At 51.5% G+C, this 27707-nt stretch overlaps 11 protein-coding genes across 11 annotated transcripts; 6 read left to right on the forward strand and 5 right to left on the reverse strand.

Annotated features, from left to right (window-relative positions):
* Positions 1 to 11: 11 nt before the first annotated feature.
* JCM6883_007619 (uncharacterized protein) lies at positions 12 to 863 on the forward strand (the record flags this gene model as incomplete). The annotated part of the gene is made up of 2 exons (XM_076628450.1): positions 12 to 150; positions 214 to 863. The coding sequence occupies 2 exons, from the start codon at positions 12 to 14 to the stop codon at positions 861 to 863; spliced, it is 789 nt and encodes a 262-aa protein (XP_076491851.1).
* A 187-nt stretch (positions 864 to 1050) lies between these two features.
* Positions 1051 to 3022, reverse strand: IES1 (Ies1p; the record flags this gene model as incomplete). Its single annotated transcript, XM_076628451.1, has 7 exons — positions 1051 to 1253; positions 1324 to 1416; positions 1498 to 1566; positions 1636 to 2123; positions 2190 to 2251; positions 2317 to 2868; positions 2948 to 3022. 7 exons carry the CDS (start codon positions 3020 to 3022, stop codon positions 1051 to 1053), a joined length of 1542 nt encoding a protein of 513 aa, XP_076491852.1.
* Positions 3023 to 3564: 542 nt separating this feature from the next.
* Positions 3565 to 9316, forward strand: JCM6883_007621 (uncharacterized protein; the record flags this gene model as incomplete). Its single annotated transcript, XM_076628452.1, has 15 exons — positions 3565 to 3936; positions 3999 to 4064; positions 4129 to 5880; positions 5942 to 6088; positions 6146 to 6243; positions 6315 to 6552; positions 6615 to 6760; positions 6830 to 6856; positions 6919 to 7485; positions 7551 to 7767; positions 7838 to 8143; positions 8209 to 8379; positions 8458 to 8860; positions 8927 to 8994; positions 9059 to 9316. 15 exons carry the CDS (start codon positions 3565 to 3567, stop codon positions 9314 to 9316), a joined length of 4836 nt encoding a protein of 1611 aa, XP_076491853.1.
* Positions 9317 to 9626: 310 nt separating this feature from the next.
* On the reverse strand, positions 9627 to 11609 carry JCM6883_007622 (uncharacterized protein; the record flags this gene model as incomplete). Its single annotated transcript, XM_076628453.1, has 6 exons — positions 9627 to 9972; positions 10059 to 10398; positions 10465 to 10722; positions 10785 to 11154; positions 11220 to 11292; positions 11359 to 11609. 6 exons carry the CDS (start codon positions 11607 to 11609, stop codon positions 9627 to 9629), a joined length of 1638 nt encoding a protein of 545 aa, XP_076491854.1.
* A 722-nt stretch (positions 11610 to 12331) lies between these two features.
* On the forward strand, positions 12332 to 14113 carry ARO2 (bifunctional chorismate synthase/riboflavin reductase [NAD(P)H] ARO2; the record flags this gene model as incomplete). The annotated part of the gene is made up of 8 exons (XM_076628454.1): positions 12332 to 12421; positions 12585 to 12662; positions 12734 to 12956; positions 13026 to 13255; positions 13320 to 13627; positions 13689 to 13802; positions 13869 to 13913; positions 13975 to 14113. The coding sequence occupies 8 exons, from the start codon at positions 12332 to 12334 to the stop codon at positions 14111 to 14113; spliced, it is 1227 nt and encodes a 408-aa protein (XP_076491855.1).
* A 214-nt stretch (positions 14114 to 14327) lies between these two features.
* On the forward strand, positions 14328 to 15031 carry JCM6883_007624 (uncharacterized protein; the record flags this gene model as incomplete). Its single annotated transcript, XM_076628455.1, has 3 exons — positions 14328 to 14612; positions 14674 to 14816; positions 14881 to 15031. 3 exons carry the CDS (start codon positions 14328 to 14330, stop codon positions 15029 to 15031), a joined length of 579 nt encoding a protein of 192 aa, XP_076491856.1.
* A 476-nt stretch (positions 15032 to 15507) lies between these two features.
* JCM6883_007625 (uncharacterized protein) lies at positions 15508 to 16819 on the forward strand (the record flags this gene model as incomplete). The annotated part of the gene is made up of 3 exons (XM_076628456.1): positions 15508 to 15522; positions 15585 to 16711; positions 16810 to 16819. 3 exons carry the CDS (start codon positions 15508 to 15510, stop codon positions 16817 to 16819), a joined length of 1152 nt encoding a protein of 383 aa, XP_076491857.1.
* Positions 16820 to 16981: 162 nt separating this feature from the next.
* Positions 16982 to 17520, reverse strand: SRX1 (sulfiredoxin; the record flags this gene model as incomplete). The annotated part of the gene is made up of 3 exons (XM_076628457.1): positions 16982 to 17087; positions 17232 to 17320; positions 17377 to 17520. 3 exons carry the CDS (start codon positions 17518 to 17520, stop codon positions 16982 to 16984), a joined length of 339 nt encoding a protein of 112 aa, XP_076491858.1.
* Positions 17521 to 18000: 480 nt separating this feature from the next.
* JCM6883_007627 (uncharacterized protein) lies at positions 18001 to 18708 on the forward strand (the record flags this gene model as incomplete). The annotated part of the gene is made up of 4 exons (XM_076628458.1): positions 18001 to 18115; positions 18182 to 18284; positions 18355 to 18489; positions 18552 to 18708. The coding sequence occupies 4 exons, from the start codon at positions 18001 to 18003 to the stop codon at positions 18706 to 18708; spliced, it is 510 nt and encodes a 169-aa protein (XP_076491859.1).
* A 466-nt stretch (positions 18709 to 19174) lies between these two features.
* JCM6883_007628 (uncharacterized protein) lies at positions 19175 to 24865 on the reverse strand (the record flags this gene model as incomplete). Its single annotated transcript, XM_076628459.1, has 18 exons — positions 19175 to 19360; positions 19432 to 19510; positions 19575 to 19817; positions 19881 to 20051; positions 20118 to 20352; positions 20496 to 20727; positions 20812 to 20923; positions 21032 to 21395; positions 21465 to 21614; positions 21683 to 22052; positions 22120 to 22218; positions 22310 to 22481; positions 22564 to 23238; positions 23299 to 23407; positions 23473 to 23597; positions 23663 to 23761; positions 23821 to 24225; positions 24288 to 24865. 18 exons carry the CDS (start codon positions 24863 to 24865, stop codon positions 19175 to 19177), a joined length of 4404 nt encoding a protein of 1467 aa, XP_076491860.1.
* A 1196-nt stretch (positions 24866 to 26061) lies between these two features.
* Positions 26062 to 26641, reverse strand: JCM6883_007629 (uncharacterized protein; the record flags this gene model as incomplete). The annotated part of the gene is made up of 3 exons (XM_076628460.1): positions 26062 to 26178; positions 26253 to 26397; positions 26541 to 26641. The coding sequence occupies 3 exons, from the start codon at positions 26639 to 26641 to the stop codon at positions 26062 to 26064; spliced, it is 363 nt and encodes a 120-aa protein (XP_076491861.1).
* Positions 26642 to 27707: the final 1066 nt, after the last annotated feature.

Here is a 27707-nt window from a genome sequence, read left to right on the forward strand (position 1 = left end):
ATCATCAAACAATGATCAAAGAACTCTGGCTCTCCACGCTCAAGCACACTCAGTCGGTAGTGACGACCTTGACTGTGTTCTTCGTGTTGCGGATACGAACTGTGCACGCCGTGTACTTTGGAGCTGGGACGCTCGTTGCTGCGTTCTCAGGTTCGTCAAACTTCCTCCTCTCCCGAATCCTTGCTGAAGCTGACGTGCATCGTTTAAGTACAGCGAAAGTACTCAAGAAATGTATCAAGCAGCCACGACCAGAAGGAGCGAAGAAATTCGAGAAGACTTATGGAATGCCTTCGACACATTCTTCCTCAATCTCCTTTTTCGGCGTCTACCTCTCCCTCTCCTCATTACTCCTTCCCCTCCACCCTCGCATCACCTCACTCATCCCTCTCTACGACACCTACGTCCCTTCTCCCTCCACGATTCCCGCTTCATTCCTCTCTCATCACCTCACTTCTCATCCGTGCGAAAAAATCGTTCGACTCTTACTCGCCGGATTCTTCATCTTTGGGTCAGCGAGCGTGTGTTGGAGTCGAGTTAGGCTAGGTCATCATACGAAAGCCCAAGTGTTCGCCGGAGCTGGACTAGGTTCGATCATCGCGTTCGTTTGGCTGTCGATTTGGTTAGGAATCGACGGATGGAGTCAACTCGTTGGTACCGACCTCAGCAGATATTTACCCGTCTCTCTTCGAGCAATACCGGAGCTGGTAATGACTGGGTTGAGGGAACCTGGGCAAGCGCTGGAAAGGGCTGGAGAAGATTTCGTTTGGTTGTTAGTCGAAAGTTGGAGGGACGGACAGTTTCTTGCAACCCTCAAGGAAGCGAGACACTTCCTAACGATGCATAAGGCTGGCAGCGAGCTATAGACTCCTTCGCGTCCTAATCTTATCCCTTCGCCTTTTGTTCGTCTTTACCCTGTCCTGCCAGATACCTCTTACAAACCTCCTCTCGTCGGTGTTTACGTGAGCCAAAAGAACATGTGTACACACAAAATGCACTGCGAAACTGACTGAGAGAGTAACAACACAACAGCAGAGAGACAAAACCCCGGAACTACTCATCATCATCGCTACCTCCTGCTCCTCCCTGTCCGCTATGTCCATACGCCATCGAAGTATCTCCAGCTCCTCCATCATATTCCTCGTCTTTGATCTGACCGCGGTCGGTTCGAACCCATTCCTCGTAATCTTTGATGTTCTTCGGTTCGTCTAGCCTACCGGTTTCTGGGTTTAAAGTTCGTAGAGTCTTTCGACGACCTGCAAATATCGGTGAGGATACGGACAGAGGTCAGCGACAGTAGGTCGGGAACAGAGGGAATGAACGCACGGAGCAAATCGTAGGACCAAGCTTCCTCTTCATCGGAATCGTAATCTGGATCACGGTTCTGGTACATGTCTCGCTTGACTTGGAACCACGTCACTGGAGAGAGGCATCGTAGGTAAAATCAGGGCTTGTTCGCAGCAGGACCAGTGCGAGGTGAGGAAAACTCGGCGAACTTACATGGAAGAGCTGAAGTTTGAGGTACAGGGGCGTTCCAATCTTCCTTCTCCCAACTCGGAGGCAGGATCTCTGTCAAGCGGAACGAACTCGTTAGAACGCTATACCGAGAACGGTCAAAAAAAGCGACAAAGAGCTCACCTTCGTTCGTGCCGTTTAGGAGGATTCGTTGCTGATGTATAGTTTTCGCATAACTCATCTTCTTCTTCTCGACTCTCCTTCTCTTTCCTCCTCCAGGTCCTACTATAGCCGTTCCATCATTCGCGCCTCCCATTCCACTTCCTCCTGCTCCTCCAGCGAGTGCATTTGGTGCGACTCCCATTTGTAATGCTTCTTCCCTCTCCCTCTGTTTCGCTAATTTCTCTTTATCTTCTTCAGCTTTCTTCTGGATCGCGGGGACCGTAGCGACGACTCCAGATCTCAATTCCCTCATCTCCCTCGCGAATTCGAGCTCGGATGCACTATCAATGTTTTCTTTCGTCGGGGCTGGATCTCGGGAGAGGACGATTGGAGGAGTGAGAGGGATTGGTGTGGGGAGAGCAGGAGAAAAGTCGGAAAGGAATGATTTGTCTTCGAGGATGTGGTGCATGAGGGAAAGGAACGCTCGAGCGCGAGGTTGAGAGGGCATGCTGGCGACGAGGTATGAGAGCATGGGTCACCATCGTAAGAGCAAACAGCGTAAAGCCTAAACTCACTCAGAAGGGAAGAAGATATCCCACACATCGAAACCTTTTGGGAAGTATCTCTCTGACACCCACTGAAACGCACTCATGAGTATCAGTGTCAGTTCATGATCCAGAGATACAGAGAAGGGCAACTCACTTGAGGTTCTTGGAAAACGAGGAAAATCGCTTCGATGACCGTTGTCGGAGGACCTCTCGTGAGGAGGGGATCGTTGGCCTTCTCCGCTACCGCTCGCAGAGTCGTAGGTGCATTGTTGACTTCCCAATCCAAGAATGCCATCTTGAGCATCGCTTTCAACCTCGGCGCGTCAGACATTTCCCTCCTCGAAACCTCCTCCGTCTGCAAACTCGGAATCGGATGATACGTCCTCAACGCCGTCTTCATTTGTGGATAGAACGCCAACGTCGTATTGACCCTTCCAACGTTGATCAACAAGCACAGTTTCGAGTAATTCGTCGCGAATTCGGTGTTCGAAATCAATTTCGATCGAGTCGCGGCAGTCGTCTTCATCGACGAGAGGATCGCTTCGAGGTACAGTTGATCAAAGTTGAGGTAGACAGGATCGGCGGGAGGAGAGTTGTGATCGACTGGAGCGGTGAAACGGATTGAACGGTCGGCGAAGATGTCGTCCAATACTTGCCATTGAATGTCTTGTCGCAGCAAAGGTTCAGAGTCTAGCTTCTTGATCGCCTACGAGTCTCGAACACGGTGTATGAGTCAGTCTCGAGGGAGAAAGAGAGGGTGTTGAGCGAGTCGAGATGAAACTTACCCAGTTGACCTCTTTGTACGAACGCTTCGATCGACTGAGCGCGTGTAGCTCTTCTGGCGTCTTCTTCGGAGGCATTCCGAGTAGCTGACTCGACGACGAGTGGTGGAAAGAGCCAAGATTCCCTCACATCTTTCTCTCGCTCCAACTCTTCACTCGCCTCATTTCGACTCGATCCAGTCATTTACGATATACACTGCATCTACATCAGTCGCGACTAGGCGGTTAAGGGGCCAAATATCGTCGTCATCAGTACTCTCGGCAAGACTCCAAACATTTTCAATCAATTTCCCCCTCGAAGCAGTGAATACGCTTTCAGACGTCAACAGAGCGACAGTGGGACAAGTAGACGATAGAGCATATACCCGTTAAAAGAGCGAATCCAGTCAAGGCGAAACTAGAAAGAGGTTCAGTCAAAAGGTTCGGAGTCAGTCAATCGGGCCAAGTCAGTCAAGGACGGTACATACAGGACAGACAGGAGGCTTAGCAGTGGTCACAAAGTGGAGTTAGGCTATAGTATTTGGTTTTAGGATCGTTTCGGGTTTTCGTTCGGTTTCGTCGCAAGATTTAGTTTCACCCATCTCCTTTCTCCCTCCCCGCCCTTGATCGCCCTCGAGAAGATGCCGCCGAAGAAGAACAACAACTCGAAGAAGAAAAAGGCCGGAGGCGCCAACCCTTTACGAGGTTACGGTACCGTTTCAGTGCCGAAGAAGAAGGACCCCGTAGTCGAGGAGGAGGAACTCGCAGCGCAACAACAAGGCGCTAGTTCGGACGAAACAAAAGCGGGACAAGTTGGGGGCGATGGGGCGATCGAGGGAGAACAGAACGGAGAATCCGCAAACGGAAACAAGGAGAATGGGGTCAACGGAGTCGGCAAGAAGGAAAGTGAGGGGACTTGGGACGACCCAGTCGAAGTGGAAAAGCGGGATTTGCAAGCGTTGGCGGAGAGGATCAGACCTGGGTGTGATAAGGAGATTAATCGTGTCGTCAAAGTGAGTTGTCTCTCTCGCTCTCCTACAGTCCGGCTACTGATCTTCGTGTCGTTGATCGCTAGGTCGTCGATTACGAACGTCGACAATCTAAAGCCCTATCAGGATATGCCTGGACCGAGCAAGATCTCGTTAGTTTTCCCCCTAGTCTTTCGATCGAGTTGGTTTTTTGACACTTTGACGTCCTCTTGCCAGCAACGACGGATCATCGAGCTCGCTCTGCAAGATGGTGCTTCGGACGTGCCCTTGCCGATCCACGAACCCGTCGAAAAGGTCATCTCGAAAGTCGCGACTTTGTTCGGAATTCTCGAACAACTCGGTTTCACCTCGACTCGAATTCAAGAATGTCTCGAGAAAGTCAAGGTACTCGAGCTCGACGACTGTCTGGATTGGATGTTCTTACACTGCGACGCCGACGAATTGGCTTGTGAAGGTCCTATCACCTCGAAAGTTCCCGCTTCAACTCAACCCAGTGAAGCAGGCAACGGAGAAGAATCTTCCACTGTCGCAAACGGAACGACCCCTACTGCCGAATCCCCTTCTTCTCCTCCTTCACCGAACTCTACTCGAGCGAAACATTCTCCGGCCCCTCCTTCGCTTCCCGTCTCTCCTCGTCAACCTCGATCTCGTACGGCGACTTCGACTTCGACTACCGCTCCCGTTCAGCCGAACAAGGAAGTTGCCTCGACGTTTGCCGATCTTCGAGCCCGAATCTTAGCCGCAGAGGAAAAGAAGCAGAAGGACAAAAAGAGCGGAAGCAAGAAGAACAAGAAGAAACGAACTATCATCTCTCCCGATACCGATTCTTCGGCTTCCTCCTCTCCTGCGTCCTCTTCTCCTTCAAACTCGGACGACGAGGATTCTGAAGAACGCACGAATTCAAACTCGACGAAAGAACCGACTCCTTCAACTCCCGCTTCTGAAGCCGAAACCCGATCTGATCTGAGTCGAAAACAGGAGGAGGAGGACGAGGAAGAAGAAGAAGAGGAAGATTCCCTTTCGGTCGATTCGAACGCTCGTTACGCCTCGCTCAAGTTACAACTTTCCGAGATTCAACGCGCTCAAGGAGCTAGTAAACGAGCTGGAAAGGGTAAAGGTGATCGAAAAGGCGGAGTTGCGATGTCGAAACCTCAAGAAGAATGGATCGGAGGTCAAGCGGAATCTCTGCGAAACAAGATCAAAACGCTCGAGGGAGATTACACCTTTAGAAAAGTCGATGCCGAGAAGCTGTATCGGGAAGAGAGGACAAAGTTGGATGCCGCTCAACTTTCGGCGAGGTTGAATGGAACGACCCTTGAACCGACTTTACCGCAATTCCCGTCTGCGATCGCGACTCCCTCGACCTCGACTGAGGACAGCAACCCCGCCTCGACTTCCACTGCGACAGGCTCCTCGCCTTCTTCGCCGAGTATCGTCACCGACGGCCCGACTGGACCAGGAGGAGGAGATTCGAACGAGGAAGGGTTCTTTGGCAACTTGCTCGAGGAGATGCCGACCGAAGAGACTACCGACCAAGGAACAACGATCCCAATTCGAAACCTTTCCCTTCCGAAACACTTCTCCGGCAAGACTCCGAAAATCTCGCTCGAAGAAACCGTTCGTAAACTAGACAAACCCGCTACCGTCAAATTCGTGAACCAGAACCGAGGATCTCGAGCGGTCAGAGCTTCAGTCACGATCAGGTGGAGCGATGGAAGGGTACAAGCATGGGAGATGCAAGATATCGCGTGTTTGGATCAACCACAGGCGTTCAACTACATTGCGACGATCGCTCTTTTCGCCATCGCGAATCAAACGGCGGTCAACAAACAACTTCCAACCGTGTTCAGAGATCTGTGGGACGAGTTGGTTGCGAGAAAGAAGGAAGAGGACGAGGAAGAATACCGCGAAAAGTTGAAGTTGTACAGGCAAATCGCGGAGCCTCGAGTTCAGGAGCAAGGTAGCAAGGTAAGCTGCAACTTTGTCCCTTATCTGACTCTGATCTCAGGACTGACTCTTTGTCATGCAGGACGCGAGAACTGGAAGAGGCGAGAAACCAACGACCGAGAACGAGCACCAGATCGTTCTTCCGACCGAGATCTCTCCCGAAGCTTCTCAGCGTATTCAACAAGAGATCTTGGCTCGTCAAACTTGGCCCTCATATCAGGAGATGCTCGTAAGCTCGTTACTGCTGGCTGCATCGAATCTTAGGAACTAACTTTACTCTCAACAGCGTCAACGAGCGAATCTTCCCATTGCTGCTTACCGCACCGAAATCATGAAGACGATCGAAGACTCTCAATGCATTGTTCTTTGCGGAGAGACTGGATGGTGCGTCTCTTTAGTCCTCTCGTTCCCAGCTGTTTCGCGACTCTGAAACTGACTTATTTCTTCGTGCTCAGCGGTAAATCAACTCAAGTCCCATCTTTCATCCTCGAACACGACATGCGCCTAGGTCGACCCGTCAAGATCTTCTGTACCGAGCCTCGACGAATCAGTGCCATCTCACTCGCTCAACGTGTTTCTTCCGAACTTGGAGAAGGCACGAACGCCTGCGGGACCAGAAACTCTCTCGTCGGATACTCAATTCGTCTAGATTCGGCGGTCTCGGCTAGCACGAGGATCGTTTACGCGACCACTGTGAGTCTCCCCTGACTCGAAGCTAGGAACCTCCCTGACACTCAGTTCTGTGTTTCGCGCAGGGTATCGTACTCCGCATGCTCGAAGGACGCGAATCGCTCGCCGATGTCACTCACATTATCATCGATGAGGTTCACGAGCGATCGATCGACAGTGATTTCTTGCTCATCGTTTTGAGGCAGATTCTCGAAGTCAGGAAAGATCTCAAGTGAGTCTCTCTGCTTTCGCTCATGCGAGCTGCAGTTCAGCTGATCACTTCACTTGCGTGTCTTTGCAGAGTCATCCTCATGTCTGCGACTGTCGAGTCAGTTTTCACCTCCCTCTCCTTCGCAAACGGAACTGACCCAAAATCGTCGTTTCGCGCAGTGCCGAGAAGATCGCCGACTACATGGGAGGATGCCCTGTCGTCCGAGTACCTGGTCGAACTCATCCCGTCACTCCCTTCTACCTCGAGGACGTCGTCGAATTGACTCGTTACCGTCTTGACCCTCACTCGGATTCTCCTTACGTCGCACGCAGCAAGAGAGGTTACGGCGCTCGTCAACGTCGAAGTGACGATATTCCTCTTGACGACGATGACGAACTCGATACTCCGGCTGAGTCTTCCGACATCACTTCGGCACCGATCTCGAAGCAATCACGAATCACTCTCGACTGTCTTGATCATCACGCGATCAACTACGACTTGATTATCCTCCTTCTCGAGCAACTGTGCTTCTACAAGCAAGACCTCGTTCAGTTCTCGAGCGCAATCCTCATTTTCCTTCCCTCGCTCGAATCGATTCGAAGGTTGACCGACACCCTCGAAGCTCATCCTGCTTTCGGATCGAATCAATTCCTCGTCCTTCCTCTTCACTCGACCATCTCGAACGAGAGTCAAGGACTCGTGTTCAACATTCCTCGACCTGGAGTTCGCAAGATCGTCATCTCGACGTAAGTTTCTCGTATTCCTTTCTCTGATGTGCTGCGCAGAGCTGATTCCCACATCGAGTGATCAGCAATATCGCCGAAACTGGTGTCACTATCCCCGATATCACCGCAGTCATCGATACTGGAAAGCATCGCGAGATGAGGTTCGACGAGAAACGACAAATCAGTCGTCTAGTCGAAACTTTCGTCGCTCAATCGAACGCCGCTCAACGACGTGGTCGCGCTGGTCGTGTCCGCGAAGGAGTCGCTTTCCATCTCTTCACTCGTCATCGTCACGATACTTATGTGCGTGAATTTTCACATGAGCCTTTCTCGCTTTCACTCCGAGACTGACGAGAACCTTGACTCGGATCAGATGGCCGAACACCCACAACCCGAAATGACCCGACTCTCGTTGCAAGACTTGGCTCTTCGTATCAAGATCATGAAGATCGGGACTGGAGCTATCGAAGAGACTTTGCTCAAAGCTCTCGACCCTCCTCTCATCGTCAACATCCAACGAGCCGTCTCTTCCCTCATCGAAGTCAAGGCGCTCACCTCGACGGAAGAAATCACTCCTCTCGGTCGACATCTCGCCAAGTTGCCGATGGACGTCCATCTTGGTCTCTTCCTCATCATGTCTTGTATCTTCGGTTGTGTTGACGCCGCTCTCACGATCACTGTACGTTTGGCTCACTTCCGATTCCCCCCCCCCCGTCCCCGTATGCTGACCACACTCGCTCTCAGGCGGCTCTCAACTCGAAATCGCCATGGTTGACTCCTTTCGGTCGAGAGGCTGAAGCCGACGCTGTCAAGCGCAACTTCAAGGTCGAGAACAGCGACTTCTTGACGATTTACAACGCTTACTGTTGTTGGCGAGAAGCTTCGGCGAACGGTTACGAGCGCGAGTTCACGAGGGTAAGCTTGTCTCGTCTCGAAGCTCTTGAGGAAACGACGAAGTAATTGACCCGATACCTCGCGATTCGCCGTCTATAGAAGAGTTTCCTCTCGCAGCAAAACTTGCAGCAGATCGAAGAACTCCGTCAACAATTCTTCTCTTTCCTCGTCGATGCCGGCTTTATCGCGATCACCGATTCTGAACGTCGCCAACTCATCTCGACAAAGTACGGCAAGTCTCGAACTCGATTCGTGCGAGTTCCCGACGACCTCGATACCAACTCGAAAGACCCTCGAGCCGTCATGGCCTGTCTTGCCGCCTCGATGTACCCGAAACTCCTCGTCGTCGACCCCCAGAACGGATCGATGCGTACCCTCGCGAACAGCGCTCCCGCGGCGATTCACCCCTCGAGTGTCAACTTCTCCCCTGGTCGCAGGATCGACTTTGGTCCAAACACTCGTTTTGTTGCGTTCTTCACTGCGATGCATACCAAGAAGCTTTGTACGTTCTGCACTTCCTCGCAGTTGTCTTAATGAGCTTCGCTGACTCGGTACATCCCTCTTCTAGATGTGTGGGAGTCTGGAAGCGTCGACGAGAGAGCAGTTCTTCTACTTTGCGGAAACGCGGATTTCCAGGTACGTCTCTCAATCTTTTCTCTACGCCTGCTCTTCATCCTGACACGCTTGGACGGTCGTACAGCTCGCTGCTCATTCTATCTCGATCGATCGCAAGATCAAAACTCGCCTCGAACCGAAAACTTCGATCGCGATGAAGATTCTTCGTCAACAATGGCAAGCCTTCTTCAAGAAGAAGATGGTCGACCCCTCTGCCCCGCTCGAGGGTCAACAACAGTGGCTCGAGTTGTTGTTGGAAGCGCTCGAAAGTCCGAAAAAAGCGGAGGAGGAAGAGAAGAAGAGAACTCGAGAACCTGTCAAGATCTCGCTGACCGCTCACTGAGGACTCCACTTCGTATATTCTTTGTAGCATAGACCTTGCAAACCACTCCTTCCTATCACGCTCTCTCTTCTCGCGAAACGTGAAGCGATGAGAGCCGATTCTTATAAGGATTGCGAATCTGTTTTGCAGCTAACTGAGAGCGCTAATAACTATCCAGTGTCTTCCGAGTAATCCGACGAATAATAAAGAAGAGAGATAAAAGATATAGACAAGGGAGAAAGGTTGCGACCGGCGCTTGTCGAAATGGAGAGGCAGGGTATGTAAGCGTCTAAAGAGTGTAGAAAGTAAGGATATAGAGCCAGTCTAGCATCTATAGAAGACCTGAGAGAATCGCACCACGAGTTGCAGTCGCAGTCGACGAGGGGGAGGGCGAGAGCCAAGCAGGTCCAGATCTACTCGATTTGCTCGGACCTCGAGTGCGTTTCGTCGTCGTCGAGGACGTAGCGGAAGGAGTGACGGAAGAGGGGGTACCGAAGGAAGAAGGAAGGAGAGTCGAGGAAGCTTGAGAGGGTTCGTCGGTTGTCGAGGATGCAGAGGAGGGAATAGCCGAGTCGGAAGCGTTCGAAGGTGAGCTAGAGACGGGGATGTAGTCCTTGCCCCTGAGATGAGCGAACCCGACGGCATTCTTCTCAAAGTTGAAGACGGAGTAGACGGTTCTGCGTGAAAAGGGAGGAAAGTCAGTCGAAAGTTCATAAGCAAAACTCTCTCGTCGTGAGACTTGATCACTTGAAGGAGGACGTACCGAAGGAAGACTCCACCGACAAGCCATCGCTCTCCCAAACCCATGTCTTGAGCCGCGACACCGGCAACGCACCACTTGCTACCGGCCTCAGTTAGACCGAGGTTCAAAAACTTAGAGGGAATTGTAAAGTCCTCTCCGTCGAAAGCGAACTGAGCAGTCCATTCGACGCTGCATTCGTAGATGTAGAACGAGTCTTGCCACGGCTTAGCAGTCGGGACGTTCTTGAAGAAGGCGGCAGCCGCTTGAGGAGGCGCGATTATGAGCGTCGTTCCGGTGTCGATGACCATCTCGGTCGTGATTCCTCGACCGTTCACTCCGACCTCACCCTCGATCGTCCAGTCTATTTTGTCGGATATTCAGCACTCGAGCTTGGATCGTGAGAAGCAGGTGGAGAGGGTAAACTTACAAGCAGGTTGAGTTACAGGCGAGTAGACGATCGATCCCTCGTAGCGCGAAGAGTCGGTACCTCCGAGGAATAGCTCACCTTCGTCGTTATCTCCAAGTTCGAACGAGAAGAGGTTTCCGTCGACTAATCCTTGCTCGTTCATCGATTGAAAGATCGTTTTCTCCCCCGAATTCGACAAGGAGGGATAAGCCATGCCGAGAACCCCATCGATGTCTCCTCCGTAGAACTGAGACGAGACAGTTGTCGCAGAAGCTACGTCTGAAGACAGAGGAGAGGAGGTCGTCAGCTTGATTGCGAGCGAGGCAGTGCGATGAACTCACAAGCATTCTGAGCTTTGATTCCGGCAATGCTGACGTCGTCGGTGTACAAAGGGCCAGCGACCGTCGAACCATCTCCGTAAAGGATACCAAAACGATCGTCTGTCGGTTTCGCGGTCGAAGAAGCGTTGACGTCGTAGGTCTGTAACCCTGCGTCCTTGACACTTGAGTCCGCAACCCAAAGATCGGCGCTCCCGGTGTCGAAGCAGATCGAAAACTCTTGAGGTGGCGTTCCGACAGAGATAGTTCCGGCCCAGAGCGCTCCGTCGTCGTAGTTGGTCAAAGGGTTCTTTTGACGTTTGAGATTGAGCTTTCGATCATCGTTCGCGTTGCTGACCGTCGTCCAAACTGAGTCGAGGAAGTGCTCCGTAGCCTACAGATAGTCGAAGTCAGTCTCTCTAACGTGAGGAATCGAGATAATGAGCACTGCCAACTCACGGAACCGATCTCGAAACCTGCAAGGTGTCGATGCTTCCTCCTGAAGTACTTGTAAGCTCCGGTCTGCATTGTACTGTCGACATGGTCATCTCATCAGTTTCCTACTGCCTCGTAACGCGGGAGGAGAGAGGTAACTCACTTGCGAGCGACGGTAATTTGACTGGTCAACGAAGAGAGGTCGACGACTCCATCGTTTTGACGTAATCTAGCAAAGTAGCTACCTCGTTGAGTGAGTGGGATTTTTGGATTGATCGTATTAACGTGAGCTGGGAATCGGGTTGGCGCGGAGAAGTGAGACGAAGAGGCGAGTGCGGAAGTCGAAAGCAGTGAAAGAGCGACGAAGTGAGAAAGACTGGGAGACGACTGTTGTTGTTTCTTCGAGACGAGCATCTTCGATTTGGGTTGAAGCTCTTCCCGGAAGAGCAGAGGAGAGAGGAACGAGGGGGGGAAACGAAAGAGCGACGGAAGAGGACAAGAGGAAACGGACGACTGGCAAACAAACAAGAGGAGACAGAGACGATTGAAAGCAAGCACCTCACAAGCTCCAACGCTAGCAGTCCTTAGCTAGAGCCTCCAACGTACTGAGCAAAGTTCTTCTCTTTTTAGCGCCGCGGATCGACGCGTCCTTCTTCAACGGTCGGAAGGAGTTGATGCATGTTCTATGATCTTGGGCAGTCTACTGTACGAAGGAACCAGAGCTTAGACGACGGCGAAGCAGGCAGAGGTGGATAAGGAAGAAAGCGAACCGCCAACTTGGCCGGAAGAACATCAAATTTTCCATATTTCTTTGAGCGCTGTTACTTGTTCATATACTCGAGAGAGAGATCATTCACAGGTGCGGACTGCTCTGGACACGAGTACAAAGGAAAGAGTTTGAGTCATCGGAACCGAGTCTCAAATTTTTGGAAATCTGAGCCGAGGATCTTTTGCTTCACTCAGCCTCCGCAAATCGACCTGGCCTTACAGCATCGACTCACTCAGACCTCGAACACAGCAGTACCTACTACAGACAGTAGCCTTCCGAGTCGAAACGCTCGAAATCTGAATTGATCAAACTTTCATCTCTCTCATCTTTCTCTACTTCAACCCGCTACTGCTAGTCCGCATACACCATGTCTACGTTCGGTACCATGTTCAGGGTCACCACTTACGGTGAATCTCACTGCGCTTCAGTCGGAGCTATCATTGATGGATGTCCTCCTGTAAGACCATTCTCCTGCTCCCCTCTATACCCTTCAGCAGTTCGAATAGGGCAAGCCCGTACTCGAGATGCTGTAGATCACGCTGATTACAGGCTAGGGAAAGAATGAGCGCTGACGAAATCTTGCTCACATCCTTCAACCATCGATCGGATTTTTTATACAGGGCATGCCTCTCTCGAACGAGGATATCCAACCTCAAATGACCCGTCGTCGTCCTGGCCAATCCAACCTTACCACTCCTGTGCGTTCACTCAGAATCCGCTGCTCGTCTTGTCCTCCTGAATCTCACGCTCCATTCTTCTCTCGGAACAGCGTAACGAAGCCGATCAAGTCTACTTGCAATCCGGTATCGAAGCAGGAGTCACTCTCGGTACACCTATCGGTCTCCTCGTCCGCAACAAGGATCAACGCCCTCACGATTACACTGAAACGGATCACTACCCTCGACCTTCGCACGCCGACTGGACTTACTTGCTCAAGTACGGACTCAAAGCTAGCAGTGGTGGAGGAAGGAGTAGTGCGCGAGAGACGATCGGTAAGCGTACTTCGGCGGTTCAGGCCGTTGCTTCACGCTGACCTCTCATCTTATTCTCCTCCCTCTCAGGCCGTGTCGCCGCTGGAACTATCGCCGAACGTTACCTCAAACTCGCTTACGGAGTAGAAATCGTCGCTTTCGTATCTTCCGTCGGCAAAGTACACCTACCCGAATCTTCTACCGACTCTGATCTTTTGAGCGAAGACTACCTTAAACTTCTCCACGGCCTCACTCGCGAGAAGGTCGACGAGAACATGATCAGGTGTCCTCATCAAGAGACCGCCGATGCTATGGAAGAGGTTAGTGTCGCAGGCTCTCTGCGAAGAATGATCCCCTTGAGCTCACAGTCTCTTCTCCTTTTAGCGAATTATGGAAGCGAAAGCCAACAACGACTCGATCGGTGGAACCGTCACCTGTGTCATTCGTCGCTCACCAGTCGGTCTCGGAGAACCCGTTTTCGACAAACTCGAAGCGACTCTCGCTCACGCCATGCTCTCGATCCCGGCTACGAAAGGGTTCGAGATTGGATCTGGATTCAAGGGAACTGAGGCGGCTGGCAGTGTGCACAACGACGCTTTCGTCAAGAAGGAAGACGGTTCGCTAGGAACGAAGACGAACCGAAGTGGAGGAGTTCAAGGAGGAATCTCGAACGGAGAAGATATTTACTTCAAGTGAGTTCGACCGTCCGGGTCAGATCCCCGTTCACGAGTTGATGAGGGTTCCATCCGACAGGGTCGCTTTCAAGTCGCCGGCAACAATATCGCAAGAACAAACTACCGCGAAGTACAACGGAGAGGATGGTGTTCTCGCTACTCGCGGTCGTCACGATCCTTGCGTCGTTCCTCGGTATGTTTCTCATCGTATTCCTCAAGCTGCGTTTCGCTGACCTTTCTCTTGACAATCCCTTCTCAGCGCTGTGCCTATCGTTGAAGCCATGGCCGCTCTCGTCATCATGGAGTGAGTCTCGATACTGCCCTCGTGCGATCCGCTCATGCTGACTTGACCCTTTCCTTTCCAGCGCTGTCCTCATTCAAAACTCTCGTGCCGCCTCGGCCGCTCTTCTTCCTCCTCTTGCTACTCCTCTTCCCCCTTCAATGTCGCTTCCGCCAAAGAAGGAGATGGAGAAAGCTGTCGATGAAATCGTCAAGGCGCAATAGAGTTAATAGATACCTCTTTGCAATCAGTCCATTGAACCCTGACTTCGCAAGGTGTGTCGTGTCTCGCGTGCATAGTGAGAGTGATAGTGAGAGTAAGAGGGCAAGCGGACATCAGACGAGAACCGCGAGGTCTGTCATGTGACTGTTGCATCGGAAAGAAGAATGAGGGTTCTCTCAGCGAGACGCTCTTTCCTTCGCTGCATTTCGTTCTCCGATGTTCCCTTCCAACTTCCTCTCGCCAATCCCTCGACAGGGACTTCCAAGTCACTCGTTCACCTACTTGTCGCCTTTTCAAGCTCCGTCTCCGTTGTCAATCTCGATTCCCATCCCACCTCTTCGAAACAAAGACAAACATGCCAGTTTTGTTTGGAACGCTTCTATTGTACTCGCTGATATGATCGCGAATGAGAAAATCAAGGTAGAGCGGAAAACCGTGCTCGAACCAGGTTGTGGAGTCGGTTTACCTTCGATCGTCGCAGCTCACAAAGGAGCTCAGCAAGTAAGTCCTTGCTTTGAAATCTGTTGAGAAATCTCGATGACAGTTCGAGGTCTCGGACTAGGTCGTTCTGAGCGATTACGACGATCCAAGAATGCTCGACGATTTGAAAGAAGTGGTTCACAAGGCCCTCATCTCGACTCATCGCAACGAACTTTCCGTCGTCGGTCACAGCTTCGGGGAGCCGATCAGTTCTCTACTTGGACAGTGAGTAGCTTTATGAATGTTTCTTTCGATGAGCTCAACCGTCTCACGTGAATTTCCTCTACAGAGTTTCCCCTTGTCCGTACGACATCATTCTCGTAGCCGACTGTATCTGGGACAGAGCTCTTCATGTTCCGTTGCTCGACACCCTCACTACACTCCTCGAGGCTAGTTCTCCTTCGACAGCCGTCCATTTCGAGAGAGGAGGAGAGGAATAGGTGGACCTTCGTAGCTTCCTACCGTCTGCTCAAACGAACTGGTATGTGAAGTGTCGGGGCAACCCTCGCGACCGTTCGATTGCATAGCGGCAAGTGCCAATCGAATCGAGGTGAAACGGCATGACGAGAAGCTGCAGCGATCTGGCACATTCTGCAAGCTTGATGACTGTGATGCACCTCTGTCCCGCTGGTGTAGTCGTCCGCTCCCAGCTTGGTGACAGAGACGAATTGAATCCATAGCGACAGGGAAGTGTCTGACCGCCACGGATCGAGGGGTTCTGCGGAATCGACCATCTACGACCGAGGCGCAGGAGTACGAGACTGCTCGCGTGTATAGTCATCGAAGTCCGAGAGGTATAGAGGACAGAAGACGTCGTCGACAATTCGATCGACTCTTTCATCTAGAATCCGCTCTATCAGCTGCCCAACCACCTCTTTCCAGCCAGGAACTCATCTTGAGTGATCTTACAGCAGACATGGAGGTATACCGAGTACGTCGCTTGTCCCGCGCTTCCCTTTGAGTCTACGATTCTGACCTCAATCAATTCCACAGGTCGATCGCCTCTCCTCTCTCCCAAACGAACTCCTCGATCACATATTCGACCTCGCGCACACATATTACGAGCCTCTCACTGGCCCCCTCTCGCATCGCCTCCTGCCCTTCTTCCATCGCACCGTCTACCGGGAAATCCGCATCGAATCGTACAATGGCCTCGCACGGCTGTGCATGACGGCAGGGCTTAATCCGATCTTACTCTCGCATACTCGACGACTCGACATCGTGGTCAAGATGACGCCCGACGAGACCGACGTCGTCATCTGGAGGGAAAAGCCACGGCCTACTGAGCGCCTACTCTTCGATCAAGCAATCTCGATGCTCTTTGACCAACTCGTCAATCTCGAAGAACTAGGACTCGGAGGAGTGAATCCGGTCAATGAAGTAATCTTTTTCACCCAACGGTCGTTTCCGATGCATTCGACCCTTCGAGCGCTCGACGTTACTGGAGTCTCGGAGTCGCACTTTTGCGAGGCGAAACTCCCTCGATTCGTCCATTTGACGAGGCTCTCTTGGGAACGACGTGGGTATGGCGCGGGCTCATTGGCTCCCCAGAGTTCCCTCGACGACCACGGACCAATCTTCCTCCCGCCTCGACTCGAAGAGTTCGGTCTCACTGGCGTTCTCCGCGATTGGGCGCCGACGCTCGAAAACCTTTCGCTTCCCGAAACAGTCACTTGCCTCGCTCTCGACGACATCGGCCCGATCTCCTCGTTATGCTCTTCCTTACGACTACTCGTACGACATCCCGAAAAGCTCAAGCAACTCACGCTGTTCAACTCGGACGACGACGCGCAAACCGAAGCCGACACGCGGTCCTGCGTCGACGTTTTGGCGCAATATCCCAACCTCGAAGCTCTCATGGCACAAGGCCCGTGGGTTCCGACTACTCCAGCCTTCTATTCAGCACTCGCTCAATTACCACTGAAATCCCTCTCGTTCGCTATCGATACGGAGATCTCGACTCGAGGACTTATCAACTTCGTCAAGAGTTGCAAGATTCCTTGCCGCATCAAGCTCGACAACGTCGACTCGGTTCGAGGAGATATGTTACCGCGAGATCAAGGAGTTGAAGCAGTGAGGGACGCGGATTTGATCGGATTGGGGTGGAATTTACCGAACTGGTCGGCGACTTTTACGAGAGAAGGGTTGAAGGAATTGGTCAAGATCGCACGACAAAAGGGCGTGAGCGTTGGGGGGTACGCGGTACGGAGCTTGGCAGTAGAAGATGATTGGGACGAGGAAATGAGGTTTTATCGAGAGGTCGTTGAGAATCGTTGATTAGACTCTACCCGTTCTTTGCTGTCTGAATTATCTATATCATACTACAACATTGTGTCTATGTATCCGTCTATTCTGCCTGTAACTGTTGACGTCTATCATTCGCGATTCCTTCAGAATGGACAACTCGCGCCTAGGTACATCCTGATCGACGCTGGAGGAACGTTGATAATTCGACCCGGGATAGTCTCACTTTTGAGCCTCTTGTGCGCTTCGAATCTAGCGAGGGGAAACGACCGAGAGGCAGAGAAGTCAGCGAGCCTTGAATGCGAAACAAAGAGGAAAACCAGTTATTTCGCTCCGGTCGCGTTGGTCTGATGCTGCAACTTGCTCGTACCGCCCCGATGAACCACGAGAGCTTACCGATGACACCCACCGAAAGCCATGTAGTACTTCTTTCCGTCCGGTGATTCGGTTCGCAAGACCTCAATCGGTGTAAACTTGTCGCCAGCCTGTAATCGTTCCATCAGATACAGTACTGTGTTCATGACAGAAAGAACAGACTCACTTGGATATCCTTCACGAATTGCTGAACTTTTTCTTCACTCAACTCGGAAGGCAGAGGGCGATTGATTACGCTCATTGGAACGTCGACTGTCGGCGCATCGGCGTTGGCGAACTTGGAGAAGTTGATGTGTGGTGAGGCTCGCATCTTCTAATGACTCTGAGAGGGAGAAGAAGAGTCAGAAAACCTCGAATGACGCTGACTAGTCGTTCAAATTAGTCATGCACTTACCAAACCGAAAGCAGTCAAAGGATGGAAACTCGAGCTTGTGCACTGCAGTGCTATGCAGCAGCGAGCGAGCAGAGTGATAGGTACAGTCGATAGGAGAGAGCGGTAACCGGGCGGAGGGTCTGAGCTTTGTGCTGGACCAAGCTCAGGCTAGGTCGCGCTGCCGTTCTCTCCTTCGTGTTGAATTTCGTCGCCCAAACGAGGATTTCACGTTGAACTTTTGACAGTGCGAAACGTAATCGAGATGTAATACGACATGCGGTGAGTGAAAACCGCAGCGATCCAGTGACGTACACGAGTTTCTCAATTCCCCTTCTCTCAAACTCGCGCCTTTCTTCTCTCTCCACTTCACTTTCACACTCTTCTCTACTCAAACCAACCTCAACAAAAACTCCCAATATGTCCACCAACGAATCTCTCTCCAACAAGATCGGCAACAAGACCGATGGTGCTGTCGGCGAGCAAACTCTCATCAACGAAGCCTCGACGCTCGCTTCTCACACTCTCGAATTCGGTTAGTCGCTTCCAATTCTATTCGGAAATGCTCCCAATCGAGACTAATTTGACTTGACTTTCACAGGAAAGGGACTCGTTTCCAAGGACGCAAACTCGAACACGACTCTTGGTGACCTCGTCAACGAAGGCCGAGATCTCAGTGCTCATGTCTTGCATACGGTCTCCGAGTGAGTCTCTCTTCCAGCCCGTTCAGTCGACATCGAGAACAAAAGCTGATCCTGCGTTTTCATCCTCTAGCATCATCGGAACTGGAGTCGACAAGACCAAGGAAGCCGCTGCTGATGCTCAAGACTCTGCCAACAAGGACAAGCCCGTCGGATATGTAGCTCAAGCGCGTGATCTTGCAGCCAGCGCCCTATCAACGGCCGAATCGTAACTTCTCTCTTTAGACTTATTCGACGTCCCGTCGCTCACCCTCTCTTGCTGTCGCATAGCTACATCGCCACCGGAGCGAAGAAGGTCGACGAGGCCACTTCGAACACCACCACCGACGATGTCAAGAACAAGGCAAACCAACTTGGAAACCAAGCTTCCGATGCCGCCAAGGACGCTTCTAACACTGCCCAAAAGAAGGCTGACGAGCTCAAGTAGATTGTATACGACCATGTTCTCTGTCCTCTGTAGATACCCCGTTCAGGTTTCCCTTTTCGTCGTAGTACCCCTAAAACGTTAACTTAGTATTTCTCGATTTCGTGTGGAAAGTCATTTCGTTCACTTCGCCCATCAGCGTTGTATCGCTCGGTCCGATTATGCCTCTGCGCTGGCGGGCAAAAGCAATGGAGAAAGTCGGCGATAATCATTACGAAAGTCTGTAACGGAGGCTTGGAACTAACACATGATCTTCCGGAAATGTGGCTCCTTCTATCAGGGTGACACTTACGTCGGGCAACGCCTTTTCGGAGTACAAGAGGATGAAGAGGCAGTGGTTGCAACATACGGAATAGATACAGGGAGAAAGGAGAAGCAGAATTGCGATTGTTTGTGATCCGAGATTTCATATGAAAAAAGAACGAGCGAGAGCAACGACCTCAAGTGATACAGGAGTAGTGGAAGGGAACTAGAAGCTACTTCCTTGGATGTCGCTTTCGGTGATTCCACTTCGTTCGCACATCGAGTGGAAAATTCCGTCGGTTTGACGGTACAAGTTGAGAGGGGTATCGAACTCGGCGACACGGCCAGCGTCCATCACGAGAACGCGGTCGGCATCGATAATCGTTCGGAGTCGGTGAGCAATGATGAGGAGCTGCATCGGAAATCAGTGAGAACATCAGTCAAGGATGAAAAACAAGCGTGAGACAGTAATGCGAGACTCACAGTCTTGTCATTGAACTCAGTACGAATGGTCTGCTGAATGCGGGAATCCGTTGCGAAATCTACGGAAGCCGTCGCCTCACTGTTGAAGCCGCAATCGAGCGTCAGTTTCGCATCAGGTGAACAAGCTATTAGGTGAAACGTACTCGAGAATAATGATCTTGCTGTTCTTGACGAGAGCCCGAGCGAGAGATACAAGAGATCGTTCACCGACCGATAGATTCATTCCTTCATCTTCGATAGCGAGGTCGAGAGTGAAACGAGGTTTCGTAGGAGTCGCAGCGCCTGAGCCACCTTCAGGATGCGCGTCCTGCTCGATGAGCCAAGATCGTTTGAGTGCATCGTGCAAAGTTGCGTCGTCGTACTCTTCGAAGGGATCGAGGTTGGAGCTAATCGACGATTTTGAGTCAGATATGACGAAGAGACTCTCACGAGAGGGAATGGGGACTCACCGAAGGGTGCCGTTGAACAAGACGGCATCTTGGGGGATGATCGAAAGACGAGAACGCAAGTCAGAAAGTCCGATTTTCGAAATGTCGATTCCGTCGATCGTGATTGTTCCCGAGGAGACTTCGACGATACGGAACAAGGTCATCATGATGGAACTCTTGCCTGCACCGGTCCTGTGTAGAGTAGCACACGTGTATGAATCAGTAATCGCTCAAAACGCAGTGAAAACGTAGGCTTACCTTCCGACGACTCCGATTCGCTCTCCCGCCCCAACACTGAGACTCATTCCCTTGAGGACAGGAGGCAGCTCCGGTCGGTAACTCATGACGACTTTGTCAAATTCGATCGCTCCTTGTGCGGGCCAATTCTCCGCAGGTCGCTTTTCTTCGACGATGGCGGGCGCTTCAGCTTCGATGTGATTCGCATAATGCAACAATCGTTCGACGGCGTTCATATCATTCTCGACTTCTGCGCCTAGTTATGGGAAAGCAAGGAAGAGGAAAGAAGGAAAGGAAGAGGGAAAGGAAGAGGGAAGAAGAGGAAGAAAGGAATTAGAGGTTCGACATTAGTTTTGCCTCGTCAGTTTCGCTAAATCTCAGCTGGACTCTAGTACTCACCCTGACGAACCATCCACGAGAAAGCTTGTGAGACGGTAAGGATGTATGAGAGAACGAGACCAGTTTGCGAGGGAGAAACGGATTTGGCGGTGCCGACCGAAAACATCGCCACAGCGAAGGTCAGACACGAGCCGAAAAAGTCGAGACGTAGACCGAGCCAACGTTGGTTGATTACGGACAAGTAATACGCTCTGTTCTCGATGTCGAGGAACTCGGCGTTCTGACGAATAAACTATCGAGGCAGAAAGAAGAGAAAAATCAGTCTCCAGCCTTACGAGGCCGCGCCTGCATCAGCTATGACAGTAGCGACACGCACCTTAGGAAGCTCGCCATAAGCGCGAACGGTCGGGAGTCCACCGAGGGATTCCGAGAAGTGAGCGTAGAGTGAAGAACGAAGTAGATTGTCGAGACGCTTGATCTCACGGGCACTGTATAGGGAGACGTAAGGTAGAGTCAGTTTATCGTGGAAGAGACGGAGAGAACTAGAATCATCGGGGGTGGGGACACGAAGAGAGTTCGCGAAAGAAAAAGCTCACCTCGCGCGATAGAAAGAGGCGGCAAAGGCGTAGAGGCAAAGGATAGCAGCCACAACAAGAAGGAACCATTGCTGTACGATTGCGATGAGGACGATCGATCCCACAACCGAACCGAGAGTCGACATGAACATCCGGAAACTATCGCTGAGAACGTTATCGACCGTATCGACGTCCTTACTGAATCGATTCGTGATACGACCGAGGGGCGTAGTGTCGAAGAAGCTCATTGGAGCGCGGAGAACACCTTGAATCGCTCCATGGTGAAGCGCGCGAGAGACGTTGTATCCGATCCACGAAGTTGCGAGTCCCATGGCAAACGAGAAGACGGCCTGCATCACTCCTAAGAATGCGTACATTCCTTCGTCTATCACCAAGAGAGAACGACTGTTCAGTCTTCGATGCATTTCTCACAAAGATCAGGGAAACGACTTACAGAAGCTCGAAGACCGATTAAAGGAATCTTCCTGCCACCAAACGAGGATGTAGGAGCCGACGACCTGAGCCGCCTGTTGCAGGATGATGGAGACGATGAGCAGCGTGAAGGTGATCCAACCATGCGAGAGCTTGAAGATCTTGGCGTAGACTGCGAAAAGCGAAAGATGTCAGTTAGCAAAGGGCAAATCGAAAAAGGCGGAAGATGAACCGACTGACCTGCTCTGTCGACTGAACCGGTAGCACGCTCTTCCTCCTGCATGATGGCCTTGACAGCAGGTTTTTCTTTCTCTTTCTTACCCTTCTCTCCCATATCTTCGATCGCCTCCTCTTCCTTTTCTTCCTCTTCCTCCTTTTTCTCTTCGAGATCTCCTCCGAACTCTTCCATCAAACCAGCGAACGCGCCTTCCTTGTTCGCGACGAGTTCAGCGTAAGTTCCTTCTTGCGTGATTTTACCGCTCTCGAGACAGATGATGTAGTCGCAACGAGGGAGGAAGTGAAGAGCGTGAGTAACGAGAAGTCGAGTTTTGTTGGCGAGAGAGCCGCAGATGGCATGCTCGAAAAGGTGTTGCCCAACGTGAGCGTCGACCTGAGAGAAGGAGGAAACGGAGAGTCAGTCTCGCCCCTCGGATCGACGGGATGGGGAAAGGACGCACAGCGGAGAGAGGATCGTCGAGGAGAACGATGTCCGCATCGTAGTAAAGCGTTCTTGCGATGTTACAGCGTTGCTTCTGACCCCCGCTGAGAGAAATTCCCTGTGGAAAGAGGCTCGATTAAGGTGAGAAGAAGGAGAAAACCAGAAGAAGAAAGCAACAGCGAGCGAATCAGCAGAAATCAGTGACCCACCTTTTCACCAATATCCGTCTCATCCCCATAAGGTAGCGCGTCGATATCTGATTCGAGACAAGCGTCGTGGATGACTTGCTTGTAACGAGCTTCATCGTAGGGACGACCGAAAAGGATGTTCTCCTTGAGCGAGCACGATTGCATCCAAGCTTGTTGAGCAGCGTAGGCGATACTATTAGAATGGTGGACATTTGCGTCAGCGAGAAGGCGAGGGCAGAAGCCCACGGAGAAGGGAAGGAAAAGGAGTTACTTACCTTCCCCCGAAGGCCATTTCTCCTTTCGTTTTCTTCATTTCACCAACGAGAGCTTGTAACAGCGAACTCTTTCCTGATCCTACCGCTCCGACGATAGCACAGAGTTGTCCTTTAGGTATTCTAAGGTTGATGCCTTGCAACTGCATGAGCTCCTTCTCTTGCTCGATCGGAGTATCCGTTGTAGATGATGGAACCGGTCCAGAAACGTCTCCGGTAGCGTCTCCACCAGCTTCGGCAGTTTGAGCATCGATAGGAGCGTTCTCGTCGAGTTTGAGTTCAACGTTCTTCGCCTTTTTGGCGGCTTTTGCTTCCTTTTTCACTTTCTTCGCTTGTCCCTTCTCCAACGCTTTCTGTTGCTTCTTCGTCTTCGGAGCGTTCAAGTCTTCAGGAGGGGGAGATTCCCAGCGGAAATCGGCGTCGACAACGGTAACGGCGTCTTTCGCAGATCGGTCGACCTTGATAGGTTCGTCTCGTTCCTCTGCAAGGAAGATTTCAGTGAGACGTCCTAGAGCGTTGTGAGCATCCGTGATGGTCGAGAGAGACATTGGAAGCATCATGAGAGGCATTCGAAGGAGTTGGAAGAGAGTGAACGAGGTGAAAATGTTTGCCGCGTCTTGTTGATGACCGGTTCCGGCGTAGGTGACGAAAGCGAGGACAGTAGCGAGAGTAGGAAGTCTAGAGAGTGAGAAGAATCAGCTGACGAACGTGACAGAAGAGTGAGAGTTTAAAACTCACGACATTGCGACACCGGTGGTAGCAGCACGAGAGACGAGCAAGTTACGAACTTGTTTCATCTCTTTCGCTCGGTAGCCTTGTAGCTTCTTGAGGTAAGGAATCTCCCAGGCTGTTCGAGCGAGCGAGGTAATCAGCGACTGAATGATCGAAAAGCGTAGGAAAGGAGGAACGAACCGAAGAACTTGATGACTTTCATTCCGCCGAGCAACTCTTGGATCAACCGAGCTCGCTTGTCGGTCCATACCATCGCTTTGCGTCGGAAGCCGAACATCTTTTTCATCGCGACCGATTGAGGCGGACTGAGCGAGGCAGAACGTCGCGGGGTCAGCGACATCCGAGGCGAACGAGCATTCTATAGACTTACATCATGAGGAAGAGGAAACCGATACCGACGAGACAAGAAGGACCGATTTGAACGAGAAGGATGATGAGAATGACGATAATTTGAATCGGCGCCGTCCAACTATGCCAGCATCCTCGCGATCAGCTATCGCCCGCAAAGCGTCGACGGGATAGACGTACCTCATGTGGAAGAATCCGGCACAGAAATCGATCCTCGAAACGTCGGTTCCGATCATCGAACTCAGTTTACCGTTCGAGATGGTCGTTTTTGCCTTCCCGCTCAAGTTCGTCGCCTTCTTGTAGATACTAGCGATCAATGCACTCCTCGCGAGTACTCCGACTCCTGCCGAGTTGGCGAAGAAGTGATGAAGACATATCGAGGCGACGATTTGCATTCCCCATAATCCGAACGCGAGACCGATACCCTTTCCGATCGGGTCCGCGGTGTAACCAGGAACATTGCGATCAGATAGGTAGACGGAAGTGCCGTAGGTGATGAGGGCGCGAGTGACGAGTGGCGAAGTGACATTGAGACCGTCCGAGATGACCTTGAGGAGACCGGCGAGCCAGAATCGATAGAAGAAGCTACAAAACCGACAAGCGTCAGCCCATTGCGACATGCAGGGATCTCTAGAGCGGTGACTAACGTGTCTGATAGAGCCAAAGCCAATCCAACCTTTCTCTTTCCGTCTGTTCCGCGAATCTTCCACCAAGTCCTCCTGACGACTCCCGGTTTGTAAGTTCCATCTTCCAACGCCTTGTTCCAATGATTTATCTTCACCCTTCGCTTCTCGAAGTTGCTCATCAACAAGTCGGATAAGTAGGCCGCCTCGAAATCGGGATTCAATTTCCAAAGATCGGTCGGTACGAGGATTCGTTGGTACCCCTTGTTGAGCATCGGTTGCATCCAATGGAAGGTCATCTGCGAGAACCAATTCGCGGTGGCATAGGGTGTGAGAGGTGCTTCGGCGAGAGAAGAATAAGGCGGAGGAGGAGCAGGGAGCCACCATCGGCGATGAACTTCGTCGAGAGCGCTAGATTTCGATTCGAGGTTCCCTGCTGTCGGCAAGTCGAGAGGTTGTTGCTTTTCGGGGTCGCCAACATCGCCGCGAGATCGAGTAGAAGCGGAGGAGGAGGAAGTGGAGGAAGGTTTGCGAGGAGGATGGGATTTCTCGTTTTCGTTCGAGTTGGCCCGAGTGACGGAGGATGATGCACTCGCAGTCATCTTTGAGCGTTGCTGCAGGAGTGATTGGAGAGCTAGAAAGGGAAGAGGCGTTCCCACGAGGGAGCAAGTAGATAATTACGATTGCTGACAAAGTCCGAAGAAGAGTTAGTCTGCCGATCTTGAGCCGTATATACAGTTCAGAGTGTACTCACTTTGTTCCGCTCGTACCGATTCACTCCGATGTAGACCTTGTAATGAGAGAGGCTTTGATCAAACCGAAGGGAGAAAGTCAAGTTTCTGCGAGGCGGTTCTTCTGTTGACGCTGTGCTTTACTTGAGCTTCGAGTAGACTGTGGTCGCTTAGTGGAGACGAAGATTTGAGCGGAGGGCGTGAGTGTGAGAGATGGAACGAATGACCATGCGTATTTTCGATTTGGTTCTACACGGCTGACCAACAACTTTCGGGGGAAGAGAATCTCGACGCTCCAGGCTGATTCTCCGCTACTAGGGGAGCGCTTACGAAGTGAAATCGGGAGATTTGTGTGACGAGAGCTCTCACGGACTAGGCAAGCAGAGGTTGTGATCAGCGACGAAGAGAAAAGAAACCCTTCGTCGCTCTCTGCTGCCTACTAGGAAATATCGAGTTCAAGACAAAATTTCCCAAGTCCAATCTTCGCTCGCATCAACTCTCCAATCTCTTACAAGCGTCAACGGTGTCAACAGCGTATCTCTACGGCGACGACGACTCCAGTCCGGTCGCTTTCGGTCAAGGAGAAGGCGGAGAAAACATCATTTTGCGATTGAAACGTTCGACTAACACTCGAGAATCTAAGCCTTGACCACGATACTTCTCCTACTCTCTCTTACAGTACTCCCTACCTTCAGGCTTTCTTCTTGTTTCCCGTAAAGATCCTTTCCGATTGCCGTGAAAGATCGGGGAGTCGGAATCGGCCCGTAGAGATCACCGACCAAGTGAGAACGACAGAGAGTATCGTCGAGGACGTATCGGTTGGAGAATGAGCAGTCGAGCGATGGCTTGGGGAAAGCATTCTCCTGTCGTTCGATCCGGACTTTTCGTGCCGTCGGATTCACCGTGCACTTTCCGAAGACACAGTCATGTGCGACGGAGAGTTCGCAAACAAGTGCCTAGTGTACACGTTCGGGAGTTGGCAATCATGCAAGGACGGCGCGAACGAAGACCGAGCGGACTCACCTTCAACGGGAAGATTCCGAATTCTTGTTCGAGACTGTACGATTTCATGCCGTAGTATTACGATCCTTCAAGAGCTGAGCGGCGAAGAAAGGGTTCGAGAAGACTTGAGGTCCACGCGGTTGAGCGGAGAAGAAAGAAAGAATCTTGACAACGAGCGATTCCTATGAGAACAACAATAAGCCACGTCAGCTTTTTGTCATACAAAGCAGGTCCAGAGCTATGATAATGTGCTCACCTTTTGTCCCGAAGTATCCCTGTCTTTGAACCCGTACTCATCGAGCTCGGTTGAACCGAGTGAGATCAAAGCAAAGTTCCCAACAGCGAAAACGTCCTGATTCGTCGTGACTTTCGAATACTGTTCGTTGTTGTCGAGACTGTGACTGACGTCGAAAACGAGGCGAATGAGAGTCAGTGACGAGAGGTCCAGTTTGTCCTTTTGTTAAGTTCGGGTTGTAATGCACACGTAACGAGCGTCAGCTTGAGCTGTAGACAAGCGAGAGACCAACAGGGTTGCGGGACTAACCAGCAGAGTAGGGTTTCGACGTATCTCCGAGACCAAACGTTTTGTGAAAGAGTAGGCTGCCCACCAAACGACGGATCTTCTTCGATAGGGATCTTCTGCATCCTTGTAGAATCTTCTGTCGAGCATATGCGTGAATCGCTCTGGCGTGATTTCTCATTGTCCGATATCTTTCGAAGGAGCGGAACGGTCCCATTGTTTCGCATCGGTTTTCAAGCGTTCGTTCTTGTTCTCGTGTCGTTCACAGCTCGTCGGAATCCGCACACCGTAGCGAGGAATGTCGGCGTCGAGATGTACGACCAACTCTTCAGCCAAACGCAAATTCTCCTCCTTCGTCCCCTCCGGAAATCGTTGTCCTACTTCCCGTTCTGCTGATAGTCGTTCCGAAAAGAGGCGCCAAGCTGATACTCATAGAGGTTGGATCTGAGAGGGATCAGCTCTCTACACTGCTCAGAGTTCATCGGCTGAGCACAATCTCAACGAGAGACGAGAGAAGACGGCTCACTTCAGCTTCTAAGCAGTAATTGCTCTGGATCTTCGTAGCGAATCTGATGATCTTGTCCTTGAGAACAGCGCGTAGTACAGCGCTCGACCTGGCTTCCCCGAGCGAGGATTACGAAAGTCAGTGTTCCATCATTCGCTGGCGGAGCAGAGGGCTCAGCTTACCTTGAGCTGATCTACCAAGGGATACTGAGATGACTGTTGTCGCTTGGTGAATCCCGCAGACTCGGTAATCGAGTCGAGATGAGCGAGTGAGATGACGGGGTTTAAACCTGTCGTAACGCGATCGGGTGCCGGCAGCGGCAGTTCAGTAGTATCTTTGATGTTGCCAGACACAAAGAGAGGTGTAAGCATCAAGTCAGTGACTCGTGGAGCAGCTCGAGATCAAGGATTAACTGACCTTCAATCAACAATCGTTCTTGCTGTCGATTCAGGTTGGTCGAATGAGCTTGCTACACCTTACTGGTATTGTGGGTCGAGCGAATGAATTTGTGGCGCTCATAGAGTGGCGATAGAGCGAGAGTGAAAATGGAGTGAACAAGCTCAGAAGTCTCGCAAACTTCGTCAAGTTGTTTTGGCGCGATCCCGTTCGATCTCGATGCAGCTCTGAACGGGTTCAACTCCTGAGTGTAGTATGTCAATCGTGCTGAATGACACTCAACAAGCTCG

The sequence above is a fragment of the Sporobolomyces salmoneus genome, assembly GCF_050403485.1.
Source record: "Sporobolomyces salmoneus JCM6883 DNA, S_salmoneus_JCM6883_v1_ctg1, whole genome shotgun sequence".
NCBI classification, from domain to species: Eukaryota; Fungi; Basidiomycota; class Microbotryomycetes; order Sporidiobolales; family Sporidiobolaceae; genus Sporobolomyces; species Sporobolomyces salmoneus.